Here is a 19,317-nt window from a genome sequence, read left to right as displayed (position 1 = left end):
CACGCCCTAGTAGATTGACTATTTTCACAATATGTACCGGTATCTGTGTATACACATGTACGCTGAGGTTTTATTGTCTCCACCAGCCGAAGGCATGGGGGAGAGTATGTTTTCCCCTCCGTCCGTCCGTGTGTCCGTCCGTCCGTCCGTGCGTGCGTCCGTCCGTGTGTGTGTGTGTCCTCGCAGTTTGTGTGCAGCTAATCTCAGTCGCCGTTGGCCCAGTCGCTGCCAAAGTGAGCACACACATTCCCTGGATGCCAATCTAGAACCTCTGCCCTAAATTTTTCAAATGGGCCTTTTCTAGCGCCACCTAGTGGCCGATGTTCGCAAAACACATTTCTGTGCACTACTCTTACAGATTTTGTCCAAAAATCGTACAAATCGGTAGGCAGTATCTCGACAGTCATGTGATCGACACGGATCTGTCCGATTTTGCATATTCCATCCTGATTGGCTAAGATTGGCTTCCAAAGTTTGTAGGATTGAGCCGTTTTGAACAAAATGCCTCAAATCCCAAACGCAAAGTGCAATTATCATGAAATCGCGCACACCCCCCATCCCATCCTCATTGGATTAGGGATACACTCCACTTCATTAAATTAGAAAAAATTAGAAGTACTCTGAGGGGGTCGGTGTCTAAATTTGAGAAAACCTGGGATCCCTTCCTTAGACTGGTTAACAACTTACAGTTCCAGACTGTTCCAGACTAATACATTTCTACATCGCTTATCTAAGTGGGATGTAATCTCAGATGCAGCTGGGTCCTCCTAGTTTACTTACTATGGGGAAATATGTGTGGGTGCACTGCTTGTTTATCACATATATTGCAGTGTGGGGCGACCAAGCCATGTCTTGTCTTGTTTTGTCAAGTTTGTCTGTCTCGTGAGTTGTTGTTAATACTTTTTATGTATACGTTTTTCATCTGTCCTGTTTGCCTGTTTGTTGTTTGGACTTAAATCAGGGCGTATGGTCATTGGATGTCATTTCACTGAGTGGTGCCTCGGGTGCCTTCGTAGCTTGTTGCCTATGTTATTGCATTTTTATTTGTCTCACAGCCCACCAATGGCAATAATCTTATAATGAACATAAGCGATGTTGTTCAATTCCACCGAAGATAGGGTTGACAATTGGTGAAGCCTTCCTAAAATTCACACATTCAACACAATAGAACACGACTACGTTTCCTACAGTATGACTTCACTGACCTCCACACAAAAGAAGGAGGGGACCTTGCATAGATCCCTGGGGGACTCCAGTCAACAATACAGTACGTAGTCTATAGCAGTGGTTCTCAACCTGAGGTACGTGTACCACTGGTGGTACATGGGCCCCCCCTCTGGTGGTACTCAGAGGAGTTTCCCAAAAATAAAAGAAATAGATAAAGAGTGAAATATTTATATTATACTACTAGTTCTTCTGACCAAGCAATTGGTTGAAATAGGCCCTCCCTCCATGAAATGAGCATGAGGGCACACCTAGCCGTTAATAGAGGATTTGAGAATTGACTTAACCCATTAGAAATATCATCAGTTTGCACGGGAAGTTCACAAATGTAGATCTGCTATTTTTTGGCAAAATGTTCCGCCCCTAGGATAATGGATGTTGGGGATATTTTGATTATCGCGATAATATCGTAAATCGCCATTTCTTTGGTCACAATAATCGTGACATGAAATGTTCACATTGTCCCATCCCTACTGATGACTACAACCAACTGCAACATGATGTAAAGTTATTTCCGCTCCCGGCCAGATCAGAAACCCTGAGAATGGCACTGATCCCAGTCTAAACTTACTGTCGCTCTTGGGTTCGAACCTCCTCTGTGTCTGTGTCCATTTGGACGAGCGCTTCTTGTTCACGGCTCGAACCCTGGCGTAGTAGCCATGCTCCAGGTCCCCCGTTTCATTGGTCAGGTCGCACCAGCTCCGCCCGATGTACTGACAGTGTTGCACCGGTCTCCAGTTCACCCTTCTGTCTTTGCCATTCTCCACTCTGTCCCCATAGCTGTCGACGAAGGGACAATGTAAACCCACAGGAATTGTTTGATTGATTGAAGTATTTATTAGAAGTTTGCATAGGAAAAGGTAAGTTTCATGACGGTACAGTTCACTGGTAGGTCAACTAAAAGGATAATCTCAGGTAAGCCGTGGCTTGCTTACATTGAGATAATGTTTCATTGCAATTTACAATTTACAATTTAGGCATTTAGCAGACACGTTTAATCCAAAGCGACTTACAATAAGCAGGTAATAATACATCAATATAATAATCAGGATATTGAATGACAGACAGATAGAACACAGTGCTATGCATAGGATATCATCAGAGAAACAATGGAAAATAAAAGAGTTGTTTTGTGGAAATAATAATAAAATAAAATAAAAGTCCCCGCCTTCTGTGTTGCATAGAACAGGAGGATTGATTGTGTGTTCATGTGATCAGAGTATGCCTTCATGATGTTACTGATCACAGAAGTGGGGGGACTTTTTTCTTATTTCCACAAAACAACTCTAAGGTATATTAATGACATAGTTCAAAGTTAAAAATGAGTGGTATTCCCCTTTAAACTGCTGACATATACATGTCTGTGTAGAGCAATGGGTTCCCAGACTTTTCAGGCCTCTACCCCGCAATGATTATCATATATTTTAACTGGGGACCCCCCATCCTGACAAGCACTTTGAATTGTAGGCATTACATTTTAGTTGTAATGCCTAAACACTCGATTCGACAGATAAATATTGTGAAAATGTCTGAACCGAAAGGAGTTGTGAGCTTGAACTGTTACAACCCTGTGACTCTGGGAAAAGTGGTTGGATGGATATATTGAGAAAGTGTATCAAATTAATAACTTTTTTGATTGATTGATTAAAATAGCCATCTATATTGTAATAACTTTAACCCTTCTTTATTTGTTCTGCTCCACAACACTCGGTGGATTTTTAGAAGATTCCTTTGTTGGGAACTCAAATGCTGTTTCTATTTATCGTTCCATCCATCCATGTTATGCTGAATGGCATATTGCACTAGAAGTGTGTGTGTGTGTTTGGGTGTGTGTCATTTCCAGGACGCCACAGGATCACATTCCTCGGATTCACGGAAGACAAGACTACATCGTTTGCATACTTACTTACATACCTTCGCATAATAATGTCTCGGCATAATTACGGTAGATACTTACATAATAATTCGATACTTTCTAAAAAAAAAGTATGACTTACCAGATGTGTCATGAATACGTGACTTGTGCTTGACTTAGACTCAAGTAACAATTTTGATTACTTTAGACTTGGATTTTAACACCAGTTGCTTGTGACTTTATTGGACTGGAAAATACTTGATACCCTCCCACAAGCCAAGGCTATTGATGGCAACGTTTATCGGTCTTTAATTTTGCCTGATGAAGACCTATAAGGTTGAAACGTTCCGCCATTAATAACATTGTTTTGGGAGGTTTCAACCACTGTGAGCTGTCCCACAAGCCCCAATATTTAAAAGAGTATGCATTTTGTGTTTCACAAAAGGGGAAAGAGGAGCACTCGTCAAAAAAGTAGTTCCACAAAAACACTTGGGTGCATGGTTCAGGCAAACGATGAACTTCACAACTAAGCTAAGGAAGGGGCGGCATAGCTCAGGGGTAGAGAAACCGTTATTAGAGCACGAAGGGGTCCCGAAGGGTTCCCAGTTCGAATCCGGGCTCCCCCTGAGTTAATGTCGAAGGGTCCTTGGGCAAGACTCTGAACCCCACATTGCTCCCGGTGAGCAGGTTGGTGCCTTGCATGGTTTCCTCAGCCACCGGTGTATGAATGTGTGCGTGAATGGGCGAATGTAATGCACAATCTCTGTAAAGCGCTTTGGATAAAAAGCGCTATATAAATGCACCTTTTACCATTTAAGGAAGGCCCTGCATGGCCGCAACGTTCAAGAGTTTGCTGCTGCTGGGGAAACCTACAATACTGCCTTACAAAAGGCAGTAACTATGTTTTCTGACACACATACTTATTTGTGTCACCCAAAGGTCAAATTAGCCTTCATGATATTGGGGGATGAACAATTACCTCAAGAACAGATATACAATCAGTGTAATATCACTTTAATGCCTTTATCTCATTTGGCTGATCAGCTGTAACACTTTTAAACTAATTTTTTGGAGCTGTGTGGAACACAAGCTCCCTATACGTGGCCGTGTGTGTGGCCGTGTCTGTGTGTCTGTCTGTCTGTCTGTCTGTAGCCTACAGGACCTTTTGTGACCACACGAGGGCGCTGTTGTTCAGGCCAGGCCAGACACACACACACACACACACACACACACACACACACACACACACACACACACACAGCTCCACTTCGAACAGAGGTTCGATTTTTAGTGAAATTCTTGCACGTAGTTACTTCTGCCTTTGTAGGGCAGAATAAATGTGGAAGAATTCAGTCTGAAGTGAGTCCTTGTTGTGAAATGTATTAAAAAAGTGTGCCATGAATCATTTTCATTCAACTGACATCACAACGTACTTACATGGCATATTGCACTAAGAAGTGTGTGCCTGGAGGGGTGTCATTTCCAGGACGCCACTCGACCACATTCCTCAGATTGACGGAAGAGAAGACTACGTCAACCGGGCTGGGAGGAGAGGAGGAGACTGGACACAGTGGGGAGAAAGAGAGAGAGGAACAGTGTATCTCAGTCTAAAACTTGATTATTTATTTATTTATGTATTACTTTTTGAAAATCCTTTGAAATAATAAATATTAATACAAATGTAAGAAACCAAAACAGTCTAATGATCGTTATAACAATGTCCTGCCAATCACAATATGTCAGAATGTTTGATGGCGTGTCATTAAAATGTATGTTGACATGTTACACTGACTATGTAGAAAAGAAAAACATGGAACTTCATTTAAAAATGGTTGCTGACCCCTGTATATCCCCCATTTAGGCATGACACAATTATTAAATAATTGCCTGATCACAGTTCTTTGAGATAATCACAGTTATTTTGTGCATAATCTTCGGAATTTGTTTAATCAATCTGTTGAAATATTGTGGAAAATATCCCATGGACAGGCTCACAAGTAACGTGCATATTATGAAATGCATGGCATGTTCTGTTTACAGTACATTATTTGGATTATGGTTAGCGGTCATTGTCAGCCATGTCTTTGTTTATTTAAGTTCTTAGTCATTAATCTGCCCTGTGCAATGTTCGTTGACATAAGACTACGAGGCAAACAGAAATGTAATTTTGATTTATTATGTCCCAGTGTTCAGAGACAAAAACATAATTAAATCGTCAACTAAATGTTCATGATTGTGACACATCCTTAATGACTTAAATACTCTATATTAAATGAAAACAACATTGAAACATTTGAAACACAAATCATGGCTGACCCAAACACCCATGCAGCAACCGACAATAAAGAGTGCTTCAATTCTACAGTGTAAAAGGTGTGCCTAATTCTAAATGTACCGTGAGCGTATTTTTTGAAAAGTCTTGACATTCTTTGATATTTTTTTAATCATTTATATATAAATAGTGAATCTTCTCTTCTGGGGGTCCCTGTTACAAGTATATTTTCAGATCGGGGTCGGTGGCCACATGCATATTAATTTGAGGGTCCTTGACATGAAAACTTTTGAAAATCACTTGTATTAATAGGAGGAGAGTTTTTGATTATTATTATTTATTATTATTTTGTTATTTTGATTCTCATGTGTCTGATGTTGAACAGACTGAAACCAAATATCCCTGTGTCTGGGACAATAAAGGCTAATCTAATATCGTCTTTGTTTGAATTCATAACAAGGATTTATGACAGCTATAACACCTATCATTGCATACTGTGTAATAATAAGGTTGGTTGGCCCTCCCTTGCGACTAGGAGAGATCAGCTTTGTTTTTTATTAATTTATAACATTTTAATTGGGAGTTTTCCCTCTTATTTAAATTATATTTTGCAGTGGAAGACTATAGTGCCTATCACATGTGCAGACGTGCTCTCAGGACTGTTTGATGTTTGAGATTCCTCGTGTCACCACTGAGTTAGGAAAGTTTGAAGTGTTGTGTCTTGGGTCTGCTCTCTTGTTCCGGATCCCCTACTCTAGGTCACAGTTGGATATATCAACTTTGGCCAATCTAAATAGCACCTGTTTAAATTTTCTTTTAAATGATTTCATTTCATTTATTTATTTATTTTTATATTGTTTGCTTTTCTCAGACTTCTCAGGCACCACTGCAGGGAAAGAGGGTCTCAGCCCCGCTGAATAGAATCGTCACGCATCAATCAGACCAAAGGGGAACATAATACAATGCATTCATAATAACTGACAGACATTCCAAAATAAAAGCTCTCCCCGAGACACAGATTTAGTGAAAATATCAGATCTACAATCTAACAATATGACACATTGTGAGATTAAAGATTTGTTAATATTTTCACTACTTCGTGAAAGTTTTAACACTAACTCATTTGAACACCTTTTAATTTCTGATTATTTATTTATTCATGTGTTAGGCCTACTTTTTGAAAATCATAATAAAAATGTAGGAAACCAAAACAATGGGTGCCATTGTACCATTGTTTGGGAACCACTGAGCTGTGGTGATATAACAATGATCAACTGAGGAACTGAAAGAATTAGGAAGATAGCTTGTCTGATGTGTGGAACCAACTGTACAACAGCATGTGAACGGCCGTTTTCCTCACTGTAACATGTCACAAGGGGGGGGGGGGAAGTAGGACTGAGTTACTAGGGCCAGGTGGAGGGACCTTAATTATTTTATACTTTAGCTATTGAAAAATAGCAGATAATACAAGCTCACAGCACGGCACCGAGTTTTTTTTAAAATGTGTGCAAATCTTTGAATATATATATATTTTTAAGCAAACATTTGTAACTCTAATTTTGCTTCTGGTCCCTGGAACTAAATATTTTCAGATGGGGGTCCGTGGCCAAATACATATTATTTTGGGGGTCCTTCACATGAAAAGGTTTCAGCACCACTGACATAGAAACATAGGTTTTTCAAAAAACCTTATGAGAAAGATATTGAAAAATATTTCACACATTTTCATGAGTTTTCACTCGGTGCCGCGCTGTGAGCTTGCACTGATATTTTTTGCTTGTTGGCTCACTGGAACAATGTGTGGTCCAGGGACCCTCATGCATGGTTCCTTGAGGGGGGTTCCAAATGGCCCCTACGGGTGTGTAACTCTGAGAGAGTAGACCTACTAGGAACCAAATGGACCCTTACGGGTCGGGTCCATTTGGTTGCATTTGTACTCAGAGTTATGGGGGTCCTTGAAAATACAAAGTTTGAGAACCACTGTGCTACACTAAATGTAGCAACAGAGTCTTCACTAGTATTTGTAGTAAGACCTTAACTTAATGTGCAACGTTGTTTTCTCATCTCACTCGACAGTAAACAAACCAACATGAAGTTTAAGTGTAGAGGGTAACTGCACATTTCTAACGTGACAATTTAAGGACTTTTTAATACCTCTGAAATGACATATTAAACATTTGCCAAATTGTCAAATATTAGAGGCAGAAATTGTGAGAATAGCCAATCTACATGCTCACAACGCCTCGCGTTTATGAGCATACCGGTAGATCTGCCATTTTCACAATAGAACGGTTATACAAAATGTAATGCCTCAACTCTTAGTGCTCGTAGCGTGGGAGGTCCTCAGTTAAAATCTGATTAAATTGGGGGTTGCGGCCTGAAAAGGTTGAGAACCACTGTACTATAAGACCGTCCTGGTGCACTGATCTCTTTTTATATCCGTGAAAACATAACTTTGATTATGTTTGGCTCAGGTCCAGGTAAACAACAGGCAGATTACAATAAGGTGTTCTTTATCATATGTCTGGGTCCCTCCTACATCAGGTGAAACTAAATTCACATGCAGGCCGAATCTGACATAACGCCAGTTAGTTTAAAACATTATGTTTTCCTAAAAAACATATGGATGTTTAAATTCTAATAATGTTTCATATTATAATATGGAGAAAAAATATGAAATATCAAGACATTATAATATCGTAGTAGCCTATGTGGTCTCTGGTGTAGTAGTAAAACTACTATAAATGCAACCTTATCTCAGGGTATTGTTTACAGTGTGCAGTTTGCATGTAGTAGTGCTGACCCATTTTACTTTTCAAACAACAGACCTTAACAAAGGTGTGCAAGAAGGGGACGATCCCTGTGCACAGGGAGGTGTTGGATTTCTGCTAAATGAGTTGTTGTAATTACACAGGAAAATCCTCTGCGTTCATTTTCACAATTTCCGCCTCTAATATTTGACAATTTGGCCTATATGTTCAATTTGTCATTTTAGAGGTATTAAAATAAATTGTCACTACTTTAGAAATGTGCATCCTCTATACACTTAAACTTTATGTTGGTTTGTTTACTGTTGAGTGAGAAAACAATGTTGCACATGTGTGGACCCCCCTGGGGTCGCGACCCACAGGTTGAAAACCACTGCAGTATGACAGTAAGCAGTGATGTTACTAGGTTTTCAATGTAATGGGTCCCGGGACCCACAGGTGGTCATTCAAATGGGTCCCAGAAAAGTTTTGAGTCCTCAATACAATGTTTTCGAGCGCTGTGAGCTTGTAGATCGGCTATTTTCAAAATGTTTGCCTATTTCTTATATTTATTTTACAATTTGGCTAATGTTTGAACTTAGAACTAGGATTTCTAAATACACTAGGCTACAGACACCCATTTAATTATATTTATATCACTGGGACCCCAATTTATATTAAATGTTAAAATACTATAGTACAAATGGAACAGGTCCATTTGGTTCCATTTGTTCACCGAGTTACAGACCCATAAAGTTCTATTTGGTTCCTAACTATCATTTATCTGGGGACCCCCTGGAACTCCCTCAAGGACCCAGGACCCCACTTTGAGAACCACAAGTGAAAATAGTTTTTAGCTGCTCCAGGTTTAACTGATAATAAATCTTTACAGTGTTTATCTTACACAATACATTAAAAAACGAATTAAACTATCTAAACTAATATAGCAACTTAAGTAGAAGAAGTAAATTATTTTAACATGGACTCCAATGGAGGCGCATCCCCGGGACCCCAGGACCATGACATGAATGAGTCCCTGGGCGACTTGAATGAGTTTTTGATGCGGGATGCGCACAACTGAGTAAGGCTGAAAGGATAACACAAAAACGTCCTGGGGACTTGTTTCCAATGTGGTCCTATGTGTTGGACAGTAGAATGAAGTAGGTTACTCAAGTAAGTACAAGTAACTTTTGAGGTGTAGGCCTACTTTACTTGTATGTCCATTTTAAATAATATTGTCAATCTGCTATTTTTGATTAGTTTGTTAGGATACTTTAAGTAGGCTATATTTTGATAAAGTCAATCAATCCAAATATTATTCTGTGTCTATAGGCCTATATCCTTCCTACAAGTCAAGAGAAAGAAAGGCAGGGGTAAAGTTGGCTTACATTGTATATGCTATTGTGGAGCCTCCCCCGCACCCATGTTTGCTTGAACTTTGAAGGGAACTTGGACATTCCTCTGAAATGTAGACCCTATAGTTAGTTTTAATTTTGAGTAATGTACACATTCATGATAGAAGCCGATTAATTAAGTGAATAGAATTATGTTGACCAGCATGCATGCTTACCTGCGCCCTGCAGCAGCAGAGCACTAAGGAGGCACAGAACCGGTGTTAAAGCCCTAACCATCTCCACTCATATCTTCACCACGAAACGTTCGCTTCTTCTCCGGACCCCCGTCATCATCATCTCCCACAGTCCCACAACTTCTGCATCTATGATCCCAGCCAGCCAGACAGCACCTGATCCTCCTTTACGCGATCCTTATGAAGTTATTAATTATGTACACCTGACTCGCCGGTAGAGATACTCATAAATCCACAGCAAAGCAATAACATTACCCAGCACCACGCTTCAAGCGTTATTGTGTTATTCTTAACTGTAAGGAAACAGGAAACATACGGTAATAAATGAGTTCGGGGGAGCTGAGAGCTTCCCCTCCTCCTGTGTTGTGGGCGGAAGGAATGTAACTGCACCTGCTTGTGTGCACTTTACACCTGAACAACACGCTATTGTGTTCAAAGTCAAGCCCATAACACTGCAGGCTATAGCACTATAGTTACGGTATATTGTCCTTCCTTCCCCGGCACATATGACGCCTAGGGCACTGGTTCTTTATGAAGCCTGTTAGTGAATAAAAACAAACTAAAAAACGTCTATATTCCATATGGTAAAAAAGAATATTGATATTATATTATATAGTCTATAATATTATATATATTGATAATATTGATTGAATATGATTTATTGTCAATAACAGTCTGTTGTAGCCTACCCAAATTATTGGTGTAATTAGGCTGTCAATGTTTTGTCATTACCCATAACTGTAAAATACATATTATTCCCATTTCATCCTGTACCCCCTGCAGTACCCCTGCGCGTACCCCATTTGAGAAACACTGGCCTAGGACAAGTGCAGTAGGCTAGTGCACTCGCACGCGCGCGCGCGCGCACGCACGCACGCACGCACGCACGCACGCACACACACACACACACACACACACACACACACACACACGCGAGGGTGTTATGTAATAACATATAATTAGGCTAGTCAATCAGGCTTATTCCAAAAGGTTCCGGGTATTATGGTGATTATGGGTTTTTCCCATTTGCCTATCACTATAATATAGCTTTATTAGAAGCGCTTATGAGATAAGAAATGCAATGATTTAAACCACAAGAAAGCATTCATGATATATAGGTAGGGTGACCAGACGTCCCGTTTTACCCGGGACAGTCCCATTTTCAAGCTGCGTGTCCCGGTGTCCCGACAAATATCTCTAAAACACTAATATGTCCCGGTTTTCAACATTCACTGCAAAATTGTCCCGGTTTTCACCAGAATTAAAATAATAGTAGCTGTTTTCAGTGGTTGCATAGACATTTATCATGTTCTTTTCATGAAAACATACTCACCTAACCAATCAGAAAAAAGGAACAAATTCATTGCGTGTCTGAATTCAACGCTGAGGCTGTTTGTCAATCACTCACTGACTGTTTGCAACCCTGCGGTGCGTGTGTGCGCGTGCACGAACGTTAGAGAATGGGCACGCGCGTGCGCGGTAACGTGCGCATTGCTTTTAGGGTCCCAGTTTTAGGCAACAGTGTTTTGCGTCCCGGTTTGAGTGGCTGAAAATATGGTCACCCTATATATAGGCCTACTCAATTCAGTTATTGAAGTAGATGGGTATGCATACAATACACCACATCACATGTAGGCCTATGTGTGTAAAAAAAACAAATAAAAGAACAATCAATACATTTGCATGGCGCAAGTCCAAAATAATAACACAACATTAAAAGCATTTATTTTCATTTTTCAGAAACACGTCATAATTTTGGCTAAAACACAAACGGATGTGATTCATCTTGGGGGGAGGGGGGGGGGGGGGGGGGCAAGGTAAAGGAAAAAACATCAGAAAAAAAGAAAAGAAAAGAAAAGAAGAGAAAAGTAAAGAAAAGAAAAGAAAAGAAAAGAAAAGAAAAGAAAAGAGAAAAGAAAAGAAGATAGATTCATGAATAAATAAATACATAAACACATGAATAAACAAACAAACGAATGGATGAATGAATGAATGAATGAATGAATGAACGAACGAACGAACGAACGAATGAATAAATAAATAAATAAATAAATAAATAAAGTGGAACTCATGTCACCACGTGTGAGGTCGGCTTGTTTTCGCCGTCGCTCCGCACGGTCCGTCTCCCACACAGGTCCTCCGTGTGGCAGGCGGGCTGTTTCCGGTCGGCTCGGTCGGTGTGTATTCATTGTAGGTTGTTGCTAACTGTTAGCACGATGTTGTTGTTGTTGTTGTAGTATCCATCTGCGTTCTGCTGCACGCACGCTTATTGAATGAGATAAAAAAAAATAATAATAAACAGCCACGTTGTCTCCCCATGCTCCCGTGACAGCGGTGTTGTCGCTACAGTCATGGAGACGCAGCTACAGAGCATCTTTGAAGATGTCGTGGTGAGTGTGTGTGTGGGTTTCTTTCTTTCTGACCGTTAACCGTTAGCATCTCGAGCGCCGCTCGTTACCGAAAGAAATAGCAGATCTACAAGCTCACAAGGCGTGTGCGGTGTGAGCTTGTAGATCTGCTATTTTTTCCACAAACCCAGGCTTCTGCTGCTACTGTAGGGTTTCCATTGTACAGTCAAAATGTTGAGCTTCTCTCCCAAGTGGAAGGAGTTATGAATTCATCATTCATATTTTGTTATATTGTAGATTGATAACAGGTTGGTTGGTTTATCATTATGAAAGATAAAGTTGAAGGGTTTGTGCTGCGTCCCCCCAAAATCCCCATTCAGTCCCCATGCATTTGTTATATTCTTGTATAACAACAAAACAACAACATCATCATCATCATCATCATCATCATCATCATCATCATCATCATCATTATTACTGTAAGGAATGTGTACTTTGTGCACATATGAACAACAACAACCACAACAACAATGTACAACCCAGGGCTTGACATTAAAGGACCAGTTCACCTCTGGGACAACAACATCTTATTTTATTGTTGTTTGGGACACGATCAACACAATCCTGAGTTATTTTTCGTGTTCAATTTTTAGATATTTTAGTATTTCAGCATGCTACAAAGCATACAAAGCATCATATGATGCTTTGTAACATGATATTGCATCATCTGATCCATCATATGATGCATCATAATATGATGCCCCCCGTCTGAAAGGGCCTTTACTCTTTGCTGTTTGATTTATTTTCTTCTCTTCTTTTCTTATTCTCATCCTGAAAACAACAAAACAGTGGAGCGATTGCACAACATATTTCACCCACTTCTTTAAACATGTAAGCTGTAAACATGTGATTGTGATTTAATAAAGCTGATTCTTCTTTCCTCCTGTACTCCCTCCAGAAAACGGAGATGACCGAAGAGGCCTTTGCAGGGTGAGATAACTAAATAATATATCCTCTCTGTCGCTGACACTCAAAACATGTTGCTTCGCACCACATTTGTAGGTTGTTGTGGATCTTGGATCTGCAACTTTTGTGTGACGCTGTAGTGTGATCAAGTAGGGCGTTAATTTACAAAAACACCCACAAGTTAAAACTTTGAGATTGCATGAGCATGACTGTTTGTTGGAAATACTCTCTAAAAAAACAAAAAACAACACGTTAAAAAAGAACGAAAGCTAACGGCCGGACTAGATGATCGACCATCCTGCTTCCGGTTTCGGCCTCAATGTTTTTTTTTTTTATAATTTTTATCCCAGGATTTTGCAATCCATTTTTCACCCAGTGCCAATTGCCTATGTAATCCTGGGCTCTGCTCTCCCTCTGCCGCGCCTGGGGAGACAACGGACTGACCTCATGCTTCCTTCAATGCATGAGTAGTCCAAGTTGTTTCTTTTCACCTGACAGGGGGGATTTCCCCGGGATGGACGTAGCGCGTGGAAGGAACACGTTATTCCAACCAGTTCCTTTCCCCTCCATCAAGCGCCCTGGCTGGCCAGGGGGAGGCATCATTGAGACCAGGATTACTGCATGTTTTTGTGAGGGTATCAACCCTAGGAGACACGGGGAGAACATGCAAACTCCACACAGAAAGGCCCTATCGCCGACCCCACCTAGGGTGTGGGCGCTGATGACGCGGAGGGAGAAACACGCCCCCAGCACCCACAGCGTCCCCCGGCGGGAATCGAACCCAGGACCTTCTAGCTGTGAGGCGAAGCGCTAACCACTACGCCACCGTGCCCCCTTCGGCCTCAATGTTAATCGATCCGTCTCCATAATGGGTCCGCGTTGAAACCGATCGCGGATAGTTCTGGCCTATTTTAGTTTTGCTGCGATAAAATGTATTTAAATTAAAGCTTCTCAGGTTCCTCGGGCCTTTGCAGAGATTGAGTTAAATGTACCGTGTGTTTTCAGCATGTTCATGGACACGCCCGAGGATGAGAGGACGAAACTGATCAGCTGTCTGGGAGCCTTCAGACACTACTGGGGAACACTCCCACAGGTGCACGCACGCACGCACAACACAACACAACACAACACAACACAACACAAACACACAGAATACATGTTTAAAAGCACCTTCCATTCACCAATTCAATTGACTTGACCTCTTGTGTGTCCCTCCCCCCAGGACTCCCATGACCAGTGTGTCCAGTGGATAGTGAGGTTTATTCACAGCCAGCACAGCCCCAAACGCATCTCCTTCCTCTACGACTGTCTGGCAATGGCTGTGGAGACCAGCCTGCTGCCCCCCAGGTACACGCATGCACGTGCACACACACATACAGTATGCACGCATGCAAACACACACATCACACCACACATCAGCCCTACTATCGGACACAGAGCAAGGAGGAGAACTACTACATGCAGCAGCAATGGAGTGCAGGAAGATGGGCCTCAAGATCAATGCCAAGAAAACAAAAGTAATGGCGTCAGAGACGGAGGACTTTGAGGACTTCAAATATCTCAGTAGGGGTGGGCGATATGGAAAAAATCTGGAAGATATGGAAAAATATCTACAAGCTCACAACGCGTTGCATTGTGAGCTTTTCGATCGACTATTTTTTGGCAAAGACATTTGATAGAGAGTGAAAAAAAGACTGTATCAAGTACGTATATTATAAGTACGTTTTACCAATAGAGGGTTTAAATGGTACCGAATATGCAGCTTGGCAAATAAAAGGTGAATTGATCGCAGTGCATGACGGAGGACGATTTCACGATATATTAAATCTCCACGATACAATTATCATGAGTGTTTTTCATCAGATAAATGATAATATCGCTTATCGTCCCATCCCTATGCTCGCATTGCAACAGCACTGTGAGTGTCTACACAAGAATGGTACATCAGAAACGTGGACCTCTAGCAAGCGTGTAGGAACCATATTCATTGTCTCCTATTCATTGCTAGATAAAGAAACAGCTTTATCGTGGAATCTACTTCCAAAAAGTAAATATGCGTAATAATAATGCGTTCCTGTTCTAAATGGGTTAATCTTTGCATGTTGACATGATGTTTATCGGATCGATGTCTTGGTTCTGTTCTGATCCATGTTTTTGTGTGTGTGTGTGTGTGTGTGTGTGTGTGTGTGTGTGTGTGTGTGTGTGTGTGTGTGTGTGTGTGTGTGTGTGTGTGTGTGTGTGTGTGTGTGTGTGTGTGTGTGTGTGTGTGTGTGTGTGTGTGTGTGTGTGTTTCTGTAGGATGGTGTGTGTGGCGCTGATCAGCTCAGACAGCCTGGAGTGGGACAGGACACAGCTGTGGGCGTTGACGTTCAAACTCATCCGCAAGATCATCGGAGGAGTGGACTATAAGGTCTGTCTGTCTGTTAGAGTTGTCACAGTTTCACATTTTTAACACTTCGCCAGCCGAAATAGAATGGCTAGTTGGTAGATTAGCCGTGAAATTTCTATTATTATATTATGATCTGAACCGCATTCATTTTACCACACCTTCAGCGTTATATCACGTGGTCTTCATCCCCCATAACCATCAGGCGATCCCCGTTGTATTATCACCACAGTCCCCAGCGGAATTCCTCCATCTGCATTGACTTAGAGTGGCGGTTTCGGCCGACGCATCGTCTCCCCGTGCGTTTCGCGTGCGCGATCCGTTCACGTAAATGTCTGCTCAAATAATCCAAGTATGACTCTAGGGTAGATATGAACATTTTCGCTAGCTTAGCCCCCAGCACTCCAGCTATGCGAGTACTAACGTCTAAACAGAAAATGGACGGCAGCTGGGAACATATTACAGGGAAAGGACCTGACGTCACTTCTGCTTCATGTCAGACGAGCCATGCGCTATCGATGGACGAGCGGTGACTAGGGAAGGTTAGACGATCGCCGATTTTCGGATAAAAATCATTTATTTAGTTTTTAATGACAAAGTACGGTAAAAGACGGCGCGGCTGAGACATCCTTGCCCAGATGTCCGGTATAATACGGTTTTAATATTAAGTGGCTCCCCGTGGCTTGGAAAGGGTTAACACCGAAAATGTAGTCTGTGTCAGCGCCGGTATTATCGGTAATACCGTTTTCCTGTTCAACACACCCAGGTCGAAACTTCTAGTAGTTGTTATTTCAATGTCTGACTCCAATGCATGCATTTAAGAAGGACATTTGTGTGAAATGTCAAATTTTTATCTGGACAAGTGACTTGTGTACCCGGAAAAGTGAATGGGAAAAAAAGTTTTGAAAGCCTCAAAAAGGTAAATGTCAAGCTCTGCGGGTTCCTTGTTAGGAGAAACACTGAACTAATGAATGCGTTGTCTGTGCATCTCAGGGTGTCCGAGACCTACTGAAGACCTTCCTGGATAAGATTCAGACCATTCCTACTACGGTCAGCTCCGCTGTGGTGCAACAGCTGCTAGCCGCCAGAGAGGTCAGACATACAGTACATATATCGTTTTTGTCGGGCAGAAACCTCTTATCTCCATTTACTAACTTTTTGTGTGTTTCTTTTGTAAATGAACACATGTGTGTGTGTGTGTGTGTGTGTGTGTGTGTGTGTGTGTGTGTGTGTGTGTGTGTGTGTGTGTGTAGGTGGTGGAATATATCCTTGACAGGAATGCATGTCTCCTACCAGCTTATTTTGCTGTCACAGAGATCCGAAAGTTCTACCCTGAGGGACAGCTATCACACTGGGTATGTATGATGATAACAATTACATCTAGAGATGCTTCTCCTTCATTCACGTATGGTGTACGTAGCCTTGGCAAGGAGGAGTTGAGAGTCTTCAGACGGTGTCCAACGACCATCAGGTGTCTAGACCCGATGGTGGCTTGGCAGTGGTGGCCAAATCACTGCCCATCTCCTCCTCCTGGCCAAGGCTAAACTCCTCTCTCTTCTCTATAACAAACAAGAGGCTCCTCTGGGGACGTATTGGATACTGTAGTGTGGTGTGAACCTGACTGGAGCTCTCCTTGGTCTCACAAGCTGCTACAGCGGTGTGCAGCACCTATGACTAGGGATGGGAATTGATACGATTTTATCGATCCGATTCCTTCTCATTGAGTGTGACATTAACATACACATTCTTGTGAAATACAGCCAGACCTAAGAACGCCTCTGCTTAGATGACAATCATGACATGTTGGCTGCGGTCTAACAAAACAAGGCAGAACATCGCGTGTGTGATGTCATCACGCATGTGCAGGCATCGATAGCGGAATCGTTAAGGACTTTGGCTAACGATTCCAAGGAATTATCCACCGGGAACCGGTTCTCGATTCTCATCCCTATTCCCTATATGACCACGCTTTTTTATATACAGTACATTGTGTGTGTGTGTTATGTGTGTCTGCGTGTGTGTGTGTGTGTGTGTGTGTGTGTGTGTGTGTATCTGTGTATGTGTATGACTGTGTTTATGTCTAACTCTCCATTTCTCTCCCTGTCTCTTTCTCATAGCTTCTTGGCAGTTTAATAGCGGACTTCGTGGACAGTTTTCGACCCACAGCCAGAATCAACTCTATCTGTGGTAAGAGGAAAACAACAGAAGTGGTGCTGGCTGGTTGGTGTTGGATATTGTCGCTGTCAGGCAGAAAGCTCTTATGTCCATATCTTAACTTTTTGTGTTCCCCCCTCCCCGTAAATTAACGCATTATGAGCTTTCAGATCAGGTACTTTTGCTGTTTTCTTATTTGAATCCTGAAAATGAACAGTTTTGGACATAATGAGGTTTCCACCCGACAGAACAATATCTTGTTGCTCATCTTGTTTTTTTGAAAATTCTTTTAAATGATTCTCTGACAATTCCCAGGTTTCAGCATTTCTCCTTCTGGGACACACGGTCCCTCAGTGGCGCTCTTGCTCCTCTGTGCTTGACGATCCCACATTGACCATCTTTTTATTCTCTTTCGTAATCCAATCCAGGGTCTCGACGGATTTAGCCAGATCTTCCCCATTGGTTATTTTCGGTTAGACATGGTGCCACCTATAAGTTGCTTTACCTTTAGAACCGGGTGCCACCTCTTGTGTCTCATTAGTATTTGCTATACATATTGTATCATTCATCATACATTTTTTGAATAAGAATTTGAAGGTTTTCAGAAACCTTAGGTTATAGGTTTTAGAAGGCGTTTTTAGAATCGTCCTCAGGTCTAAATGGGTTAACGGTCAAACTTGCATTCCTAAAAGATCGTTTTCCTAGAATCAATGCTGATGTCACAATTACAGCAATACCAGTAAGACTCCCTAATCGGGAGATAAGCGACCGTCAGGTCACATGTATACACAAATAGGCCTGTAAGTGCCATTGGTTGACAGGACTCTAGACATACTGTGTACCACTTTGCACGATTTTAGGGCAAAATGTGTTGGAGCAGTGTCCACTGTCTTGAATTCTGATGTCACAATTTCAGTAATACAAACGTGTGTGTGTGCGTGCCGCGTGTGTGTGCATCAGGTCGATGCAGTCTGTTACCAGTAGTGAATAACAGCGGGGCGATCTGTAACTCCTGGAAACTAGACCCCACCACGCTACGCTTCCCACTGAAGGGATCGCTGCCCTTCGACAAGGTAACTCTCTCTCACACGCACGCACGCACGCACGCACGAACGAGGAGTGGAATGCTCCCCGTTTTTTGCAAAAAGAATCACGCCCCCTGTCACTTTTTACTTTTTTTTTACAACTGTTTTTGATATTTTCTGCATTTTCATTTGTCTGTCATTTAATGTTGTATGAGTTTTTTTTTAAAGGACAGCAATTGAAACGAGCCCAAAAGCTTTCATGTGGTGTTCAGTGAACTTGTACTGTCATGTACTTTTTCCTATGCAGACTTCTACGTTTTCAAACAATCTATCAATAAATCACTGGTGCCAACGACATTAATTCCCCTAAACATTTTGCTACACTTAAAGCTATACTGTGTAAGTTGCTCAACTAGTGGTCAGTAGCGTCCGCGTCTTTCGGCCGTTTTTCGCCGCGGACCGGGCCTCACACCCCCGCGTCACCCCCGTGTCTGCCTCCACCTCGCCGAGATCTATCTTTAGAGGGGTCCCTGGTTCCTGTGCGTTCAGGCATTCCGGAGAAACAGAGTGTTTCACCCGAGTATAGATAGAGACACACGGGCGCCTACAAATATGGCCGCCCTATTGTGATAGCTAGCGACCCCACTTCAAGATGCGCTGTGATTGGCCGGCAGTGTATAACCCTCGCTGTGATTGGCCGATAGTGTATGATGACGTAATTTTTGCGCGAAAACCGGACCCCGGTCAGGATC

General features: G+C 41.9%; 1 protein-coding gene across 1 annotated transcript in view; it reads left to right on the top strand.

The window, feature by feature from the left end:
• Positions 1–11,925: 11,925 nt before the first annotated feature.
• The window catches only part of med23 (mediator complex subunit 23), a 43,870-nt gene continuing 36,478 nt past the window's right edge, over positions 11,926–19,317 (top strand). Inside the window, exons 1-9 of the mRNA XM_080745290.1 lie at positions 11,926–12,076; positions 12,993–13,024; positions 14,006–14,093; positions 14,223–14,347; positions 15,299–15,410; positions 16,380–16,478; positions 16,640–16,741; positions 17,504–17,573; positions 18,501–18,613. Of these exons, the coding sequence (XP_080601416.1) occupies positions 12,038–12,076; positions 12,993–13,024; positions 14,006–14,093; positions 14,223–14,347; positions 15,299–15,410; positions 16,380–16,478; positions 16,640–16,741; positions 17,504–17,573; positions 18,501–18,613 (780 nt within the window). The 5' untranslated portion in view covers positions 11,926–12,037. The remainder of the gene's footprint in view (positions 12,077–12,992; positions 13,025–14,005; positions 14,094–14,222; positions 14,348–15,298; positions 15,411–16,379; positions 16,479–16,639; positions 16,742–17,503; positions 17,574–18,500; positions 18,614–19,317) is intronic.

This window comes from Nannobrachium achirus (genome assembly GCF_963921795.1).
Source record: "Nannobrachium achirus genome assembly, chromosome: 16".
Lineage (NCBI taxonomy): Eukaryota > Metazoa > Chordata > Actinopteri > Myctophiformes > Myctophidae > Nannobrachium > Nannobrachium achirus.
Note: the sequence above shows the minus strand (reverse complement) of the source record. Positions and strands in the feature narration are given on the sequence as shown.